The sequence below is a fragment of the Cibotium barometz genome, chromosome 15, assembly GCF_041138505.1.
Source record: "Cibotium barometz isolate CiBa-2024 chromosome 15, ASM4113850v1, whole genome shotgun sequence".
Lineage (NCBI taxonomy): Eukaryota > Viridiplantae > Streptophyta > Polypodiopsida > Cyatheales > Cibotiaceae > Cibotium > Cibotium barometz.
Window position 1 is genome coordinate 38957440 of NC_141060.1, and position 9161 is coordinate 38966600.

The following is a 9161-nucleotide window of genomic DNA, read 5'->3' on the forward strand; positions in this document are numbered from 1 at the left end:
TGGCCCGGGAGAGCAATGACTTGCAGAGGTATGCCTATCCTCGAAAAAACTCCTAGCCAACTCGGATGATAGTCTCCATGAAAGGTCCCAGAGAGCCACTCATGTGGAATAGCTACATCAATATGATCAATACGAATGCGAGAGCCCCTAAGATGCTGAATGGATGCAGCTCTCCGATCCTCCAGAAGACTCTTAAAGGTCTTCCAAGCAAGAACTGTGTATGCACATCTCTCCCATCCTGACCACTGCATATAACGAGATGCACCAAGTGGTCGACCAGTCTTATCCCTGATGAGCTCGTTTCACATAATAGGTTGTCGGTCAGCCTCATCCAAAGACCTAGGAAGCCTTTGTCACAAAAAAGATCTCATGCTTCTCCATGCTTTGACAATGGCTGCAATAAGAGGGGAAGATGATGCCTTGATATCAGCCTCTGTGAACAAAAATCATGTGCTGGGCATCTAGTCTCTCCCGACCCGGGGTGTACATCCGGAAATATGAGACAAGAAAAAATGCTTCCAAGGTTCAGTGCGTGGTAGGAAACCTCTGACCACAAGTTTGCAGAGCAACGCCCTGCACTGAACATCCGGATCGATAATATTCAAGCACCCCTCTCGTTTGGGCTGAATAACTGTGAGCCAAGCTACCCTGGCACGAGTGTCTGAGGTGCCATCCAAACCCGAACAGAGAAAATTGTGGATCAATCTCCGCAATTGACCAATGCACGCATGAGAGAAGCACCAACAAGAGGCAATAAACCAAGCTGAGGCAAGCAATACCTGATTAGCCACCAAAGCTCTGGAAGCTAAATCTAATCTCCTGGAGCTCCAATGGAGGAGCTTCCTTTGGATACTCATAAGTACTGGAGCAAACTGCTGTGCAGGAGAAATATCATTCCCAACTTGGCATCCCAAATATCTAGCAATGCATCCTCTGCTGATTCAAGTAAAACCAAGCTCTGCACCCCAAGCAACTCTCGGTGAATCACTAACCCAAAAACCAACAGATTTGTGCCAATTAATTAGTGCCCCGCCCCTACTGCCAAAGAGAACTCCTCTAGTGCTACCCAGAAGGAACTTAAGCATATATGTGAAGCCTCCAAGAACATGGCTATGTCATCAGCTAACTCAGAGTCAACCAATTTCTCTTGACTACGAAGAGGCAACCTCAATCTAGAAGTACCAGCAGTGGAGCGGAGAAAGATGCTCATGGCCTCTGCAACTATGATATATAATAATGGGGCTAAAGGGCAACCCTGTCGTACTGAGCGAGAAATCTGAAACCGCTCTATCACAGCAAGCCAACACTCTACTGTGGGCATCACGATACATGCATGAAACTCCCTTGATCCATCTTTGAGAGAGGCCCATATGGCTAAGAGCACCCTCAAGGAAGTCCCAATCCACTCTATCATAGGCCTTCTCAAAATCCAAGAGCAGAATGTCTAAGGGCTGATTGCTTGCTTTAGTCCATTCGACGGCCTCTCAAAACGAGAAAATGTTATCAAAGATGCTCCTGCCGTGTAAGAATCCATTCTGAGTATCATGAATGACATCCTGCGAAATTGGCTGCAATCTGATGCTTACTGCCTTAGCAAGAATCTTATATGCAGTCCCAAGTAAGGTGATAGGTCTCCATTGGCCAATCAAGGTCTTATCCCCATTTTTAGGAATAAGATAAATAAGCCCCTCAATGAGAGAAGAAGTCATAGAACCTATGTCCCACATCTCCTAGAGAGCAGATGTGATCTTATCCCCAATCTCATCCCAAAAAATAATGAAAAAAACAGGGGAGAGGCCATCCTCCCCTGGACACTTACCATGAGGTAAGGCATGAAGAGCATGACTGAACTCCTGCATAGAAAAAGGGGCATCCAGAGCGGCACACATCTCCTTAGTGATCAAGAAAATCTTCCTAGGACCAAGAGGGAAGGGCCTGCCAGCCAAAACCAGAGAAGTAGCTTCTGAAGAATGAAAGTCCACCTGGAAGAAGCCTCGACCAAACAAATGAGTATCTTGGAAGTGCACAATGAGCTCCGAAGGGAGAGCTGCTAGAAGTCATTCACGGGCCTGCGAATGAGAGGGGTGGGAACCATAAACTCTCTCAACAAGGGTGGTATGGACCTCAAGGTCAATGTCGTGCTGAAGAGAGGTGAGCTCGTCTTGTGAAAAATTGATGATTATCCTGGTCAGTGGGGGTGACGAAGATTGACTGTGGTAGAAGAAGCCATAAAGCCAATAAAAAAAAATGTGGGCGGCCGACTTGAATCCAGATAAAATTGCTGCTGAAATAGAGGCGGGTGCAGAAGGGGGGCAGAGGCGGGAGCAGAAGGGCGGGAGCACCTGGGGCAGCAAAGGGGCAAGCGGGGGCAGCAGTGGGGCAGACGGGGCAGGCGAGGGCAGCAGTGAGCAGGCGGGGGCAGGAAACAGCAGCGCAAGCTCACCTCCGAGACGAAAAATGGCCGCTTTCTCCTCAAACCTTTTTACCCGAATAGAATAATTTAAGTACATGAGAATATAATATTATTTTATAATATATTACTTGGCCATGGGTACCCCTCCATAGTGCCTCATACACTTGATCCCCAAGGAGGGGCAGTGTACCTTTTTTTTGGGGGGGGGGGGTGTCAGCCGGAAGCTGTGTCCCATCACTCTTTGGTATTGCATACAAAATCCTGGTCAGAACTTTTTGCTTCTGGGCAGTGGTTTCTCTTTTTACTGATTGAAGGATCTTTTCTTGGGAAAACATTAAAGGCAGGCTCTTAAAATAGGGATTCCTCTCTTGTTTCTAAAAACAAACCATTACGTGCAGGCTTGGAGTGCAGTCAGCTCCTGCAGTCCTTTTCCTCAAGGATCCTGGTGTCAAACCAACTATATTTTATGGTATATCTGTCTAAGAATGGCAACAGTTTTTTTATCTGGTCTAGACTAGGGATCATGGAAGTGAATGCCGTGTTTAACTGTGGGTTGGGTTGTCAGGAAAAGTAAACAGCTCCATGTTTGAAAATATGTTGCAGGAGCACAAGAATCATGGTAAGGGTTGGTGTCATACTGCTGTAATAAATTTTCCTTTTTTTGGGTGAGAATCAATAACTTTCTTGTGTTTTTTTTTGTGTGTGTGTGTGTGTGTGTGTGTGTGTGTGTGAAATCATTGTACTAAATTTTCTGTCACCCATCCCCATTCTTCCCATTTTTTATGTCATTTGTTTGTGACCTCTTGCTTCAATACGGCACAGTTCTCCCACAACTTAGGAGCGTCACAGCTGAAGAGCTTGGATGCAGTGAGGCTGGCTATTCACTTGCCGGTCAGAGTGCACACACCTGGTACTGTGTAATAGTTGCTGGGAGACCGGGTTTGGAGCTTAGTCAAGCAAGGGCTGTAAGAGCTTCAAAATACTCCTAAGAACTTTTTTCATTGATAGAAAGATGCTTTTTTAAAATCTACCTGTGTTGGAAAGTCTGCAGCTTCATCTTCCATATTGACATGATCACAGGTATTGCGTGATGTTAAAGCTAACTTGACGAAGGATGCTTCCATCCAACATAATGGATACATTTTTCCTTCAGCTACTGCCTTAGCATTCAAGGAGAAACGGCTGACTCTAGCATGGCTTGATGGTTCTGTCCAGAAGGTACACACACACACACACACACACACACACACACACACACACACAGTGTTCTATTAACTTCCACAAAAGACCAAAGGGTATATGAGACTGAAAGTGTTATAATATGTCCATGAAGTGACTGAATCATGGAAATAACATTAAAAAACCCAACTAGAGATGAAAGAAAAAACAGCCATATAAATGCCATGGTACAATGTACAATGACACAATGTGAGGGGATCAAAGTGTGCCCTCGCTATATATATATACATATATACATATATATACATATATACATATATATACATATATACATATATATACATATATATATATAGAGAGAGAGAGAGAGAAATGAAATGATATATTAACGTCCTCAAAAGGCCAAAATGACCTATGAGACCAAAAAGGTTACAACAATTGGTGGATCTGATACAATGTCTATGTAAGAAAAGCTAAAGCAACTAAACAACTAACTGAAAGTGAAACAACAACTATGAGGAAAAGTAAGGTACTAGGAGCTCCTAATGGATAACATCTGGGAAGGGAAACTCCAGCAACAAAGGTAAGCATCATATACATCACTATCCAAAGATGTCTCTCATCGGTCGATGGCGGATATCCTCAATGTCCTCCATGGTGAGTACTCTGACTGGACGTCTCCCATGCCGTGCTAGTATGGTCCTGATCCTCTGTTGTAGTCTCCTCCGGTGTCGAGATGGGCCTCTCATCTTGGGGCGCCTGAACTGCCCCAGCTCTATAGCCCGATCAATCAGTGTACCTCTGGTGCGGGTATACTCTGGGGCTAGCTGCAATGCCTGCTGGCCTGATTGCTCAATCTCTGGTCGAAAGAAGTCTGTAATCTGCCTCTATAGGTGTCTCTCCCTCTCAAATCCCCTCTCTCTCAAGAGACCCTCTCTATGTCTACGCAGCTCCAGCAAGTATAATCCGAGGCATCTCTGATCCTGGTATCTCATGACTCTAATGTAACTCTGTCTCTGGCTCCATTTGGCACAACTGACAAATCCTGGCCTCACAGCTGGTACTCCTCTGAATCTGCCAGTCTCAATCTCTAGCTGGTGTGACGATGTGCGCATCTGACCAATAGCACACCGTACCCCATGAGAAAGATGAGTATCCATGTAGCTGGGTCTAATCACAAACCCATCCTCCGTGAGCTGGAGAAGATGATCTCTATAGAAAGCCATCTTCGTACCAAGCTCGTGTGTTGGCTATATCCATGTCCTCCTAGTGTCTAGCTGAGTCAAGTCCTGCCTGATAAGTCTGATAATCTCTGCCCGTGTGAGAGAGAGGGAGGGTGCATCCAGGGAGTACTGAAATGGAGGTAGCCTGTCCATACTAAAGCCATGCAGTTGGAACCAAGCTGTCATCTGTGCATACCAACATGATCCGTCTCCCTGTGATGCCAACTGTCGTGAAGACTCTAGGGCTAAGGGAGCATATCTGTCTTTAGGGAGAGCCCAAGTGCTATGTATAAAGGAGACTGATCGAGTGAGTGCCTCTACTACCAATGGGGGGGCAGCCATCTCTGCACGGATAATATCATGTGGTACGGAGGCCTTGGCCCTAATCATCCGGGAAATCATAGAAACCAAGGGCCTCTCCATACATCTCCATCCATCAGTGCTACCAGCTCGGCTGTGGTGATCCACTGAGGGTCCCCATATCTACAGCATGGCTGAAGTGACCAAAGTGTCAAAGAGCCAGAGCTTTGTTCGAGGTTCTTGAAACTGAACCTGCAAACACATCCTCTCTAGTCTCCCCAATGCTGCATAAGCATAAGGCCAGACAAGTATGGAGGCCAAGGGATTATGAAGTAGGACTACATGGGGCTAGTACAAAGGATAGCTCATAAGCCCTAATGGAGGTTAATCACTTTACTAATCACAATTAACAGGTTTCTACCTTCTTGGAGCTCATGCTCTCAAGCTTCCATGTGGTGTCCTCTCCCTCATGAGAGTGAACTTGTGTGTACTCCAAATTAATGAGTGCAATCTCTTCTTCTCCCTTCCTTTCAAAAGCTAGTGAAGGATCTCATATTGTGAGGGCCTAAAGGGTGAACCCATGGAACATATTGATGATCCTCATCTGTGCTGGCTGATCATGTGGTTGCTTGCTGGTGATTTCCTCTCAGTGACAGATTTGACTCCATGTGTCTTGGGTCTCCATTTCTCTGTGAGGGGGCCTCAATCCAAGCTCTGACAGAGCGGTCCTATGGACTCTGTCATCTGGCTTCCTCAATCTATGTTGACCAATCCCAGGAAAAAAAGAAGGAGCGTTTGGTTGCTGTCATCTTGCTTACAGTTGTAATTTTCAAGTCGCTCCCTATGCCTACGAACCTCACACACATACAGGGCCACACATCTCTGGTCCTCATACTCGATGACTCCATATAAATCACTGAACCCCACCTTGAACAAACAGTGATAGCACCCTTGAATCTCATAGTATGCCGAACAATGGAGTAAAGCATGTTCCTTTACCCATGTATGCCATGCATTTCCCTAGCTCTCTATGCTCCCTTGTGAGATACACCTCTTGGCCTGTTTCTACATGCAATGAAACACAGAGCTGTTCCATATGAACCCTCAATGCATGTGATAGGTGAATTTCCAACTATGAGGGCATCTCCCCTCATATGTCATTCTGGATGGGAGCATGTCGGTTGGACCCATGTCCTGCAGATGTAAAGCTGCTGAAGCTCATCCCAAAAACTGTGTTGCTCTTGTTTGGTCAGTCTGGCAGCATGTTGGAAAGGCGGTAATGCATCCATAGAAAGTCTGAGATGTCATTTAAATGCGGTCGGTGCATACCAATGTGTCTCCTTGTGGAGCTAATTGCATACAGAAGAACACATCTGTCAATGAGACCAAGGTAACACATCAAGAGTCTGTCTATCATGCACATTGGCATGAAAACAATTTTTGTATATATAGTGAAGCAACTAACTGATTACATGATAAACGTTGAAAATGGTTGACTAGAAGAGCTAGATATAAGAGTGGCATGGTAAAACGTGTACAGCTTTGTGAGAGAGGGATTATAAATATCTATCAAGCAGCAATGTGTGGTCTGGAGAGAGAGATAGAGAGAGAGTGAGAGAGAGTTTGTAAGACTTTTCCATGACTTTTCCACAAGTTTTCATGTGTATGACTAACATGTATAAAAACTTTTTGTCAAAAAAGCAAGTCTGCTACTTCTACTTGAACTCCGAAACAGTGCATGAGACGTGTGGCACAAAAAGCTTCCCAGAGCAGAGTGACGTGCCTCAAGTTTTTGTTGTCCGTTATCGAAGACACCCAAAAGATCGTGAGAAGTTTTTGTCAAAGAAGACCCGATTCAATTCAATCTGGCAGAAATTGCTGGAAGAAGATGAGGACCTTGCTTCTCAGATTGTGGCAAAATACAATGGATCACTGGGAGTTGAAGAGGTATTTTACTGGCTTGCAAGGCTGTCTCTGATACCAAAAAATATGCATGTCTTTGGTACATGGTTTCTCATGTCAAAAATCTTGCAGATAATCTCTTGGACGTCCATGATGATCAAAGAAGGGGACACAGAAGATCTCCTTTTCTATGTGAGTGTTATTTTTGTTCTCTCGTAAATTATTTGAAAAATATGTAGAACAAGTTCATTTTTTAGAAACTAATCGAATGCTCAGCATGATAGCCTTGAGTGGACAAGGTCTTACCACATGTAATAAAGAAGTGTGACTTGGCAGGCTCTTGTTTAAATGGTTATGGTACCATGCTGCCCAGAAGGGGGCGTGAGTTTGAATATTATTCACTAAAATGAGACTGTAAATTTTGTCTAAGCTGTTGGATGGTCCTTGGAAAATGGGTGTGTAGCCTAGCGGTGTGGGTTTGTGACCGAGAAGGGTGAGCCTTGAGGTCCTGAGTTCAAATCCTCGCAGGCTCCCTGAGATGGCATCCATGTGGCCATAATTGTGCCGCCTCTGGGTGGGAAACCAAGCTGCCTTCGGGTGGGCACTCAAGTTGCTACTACAGAAGGATCTACTGAAGGGGAAAAAAAACCATCATTGGATGGATTTGGAGAAAATTCAAGAAATATAGTTTATTGAAAAGTAAGGTCACAAATTGTTTGAGTTTTTGGGTGCTCCTTCAAAATTATTAAATGGATGTGCAGAAAGAGCATGCTTTGTTGAAAAGCAAGGTTTATATTAAAATAAAACAAGGTTTATGATTAAGTGAAGTGCAAGTGTATGTGGAAGCTAGAGCCAAAGCCAAAGACAGAAACCAGAGGTTTCTCCGCTAGTAAGTCATTAAGCTAGTAGCTAGGGAAAGGAGGGTAGTTGGTTCAACCTAATTAATCATTTGTTCATGCCACTGGCTTTGAGTTCACATAGATTGCTCTTCTCAGCTTTAGTCTCATCTGACTTGTATATTTCAGATGAAGAAGGCCCCTACTCTTGTGCCAGAGGAGTCAAAGCCAGCATGGCTTGTCAATGCTCGAACATATGTATCCGTCAAGAGTGAAGGGATTTTTGAGAGGTGCAAAAGCCTCCTCTTTGGAATGTTGGATTATGTCAAAGACCCAAAATTTACACCCACAATTGTTTTTCTTTTTGTTCTTTATGTGGGTGGCCTACTTTTTACATCAAAAAAAGCCAACAGGCAAGGGAATCAGTAAGCCCAAGATCAAAATTTTCTTGTAATATATGGACACTTTGTTGTTGTGATCTCTCTCTCATTGAAAGCGTATCACAATGGAGCCATTTTTTATAGAGGGCTAGTGTTTACAGTTTGATACTTCAAAATTCTGAGGATGGGCAATTTTGACCAAGTTATAAAGCCTAACTTCCTTAATCACTTGGTCTCTGTTAGAATCTTTGATTATCTGGTCATAAAAGATTCGTTTCGGATTTCTTGCCCCCTCCTAAGACCATGCTAACACAAAAAACAATAAGCAACATCATGCATGATAAAACTATGTTGATATGTTCTTTCAGACATCTTTAAAGTTGTGCCTGGATCTTGAACTTATTACCATATTAGCATCTGTCTTTATTGAGCATTTAGTACGCAATTAATAAAGATTCAAGACAATAATGAAGTTACAAGGGGAGTAAAATCTTCTTTGTACCCTTCAAGGACCAGACTTAGCTGAGGAGAGCTTTCTTGGTAGACGGAAGGTTTATTCAAAGCTCAAACATATCTGATAAAGGCTAGCTCCATAGGAACATTCCAAGTACAGCTGATCATGAGCAGACCATTGAGGGCGTTTAGTCATATGCAAAGCTTAACATCATGTAAGAAAAAGGAACAGTGGAAGGAGAGGCTGATTGTGCAAGGAAATGGAACATTGTGGGCATGTGGAAAGAGGAGTGTGAAGGTAGCTATGGAGGCAGTATTGCTAGCAAACAGCATTTGTCCCAACCAAGTCGAAACAAGGGCAAGTCTTCACTTCTGGTCTTTTTTTCTATCAAAGATACTAAAATTGTTAAAATTTTAGCCGTTAATTTTCAAGACTGGCCAAAATTTGAATTGGTTTTTTTTAAATATCAGCCGT

The 9161-nt window shown here is 43.8% G+C and overlaps 1 protein-coding gene across 1 annotated transcript in view; it reads left to right on the top strand.

The window, feature by feature from the left end:
- The window catches only part of LOC147631280 (DNAJ heat shock N-terminal domain-containing protein), a 93156-nt gene extending 84695 nt beyond the window's left edge, over positions 1-8461 (top strand). The window contains exons 13-19 of the mRNA XM_086809631.1: positions 2812-2882; positions 2979-3032; positions 3236-3378; positions 3494-3631; positions 6817-7062; positions 7150-7209; positions 8043-8461. Coding sequence (XP_086665757.1) covers positions 2812-2882; positions 2979-3032; positions 3236-3378; positions 3494-3631; positions 6817-7062; positions 7150-7209; positions 8043-8282 — 952 coding nt within the window. The 3' untranslated portion in view covers positions 8283-8461. The remainder of the gene's footprint in view (positions 1-2811; positions 2883-2978; positions 3033-3235; positions 3379-3493; positions 3632-6816; positions 7063-7149; positions 7210-8042) is intronic.
- Positions 8462-9161: the final 700 nt, after the last annotated feature.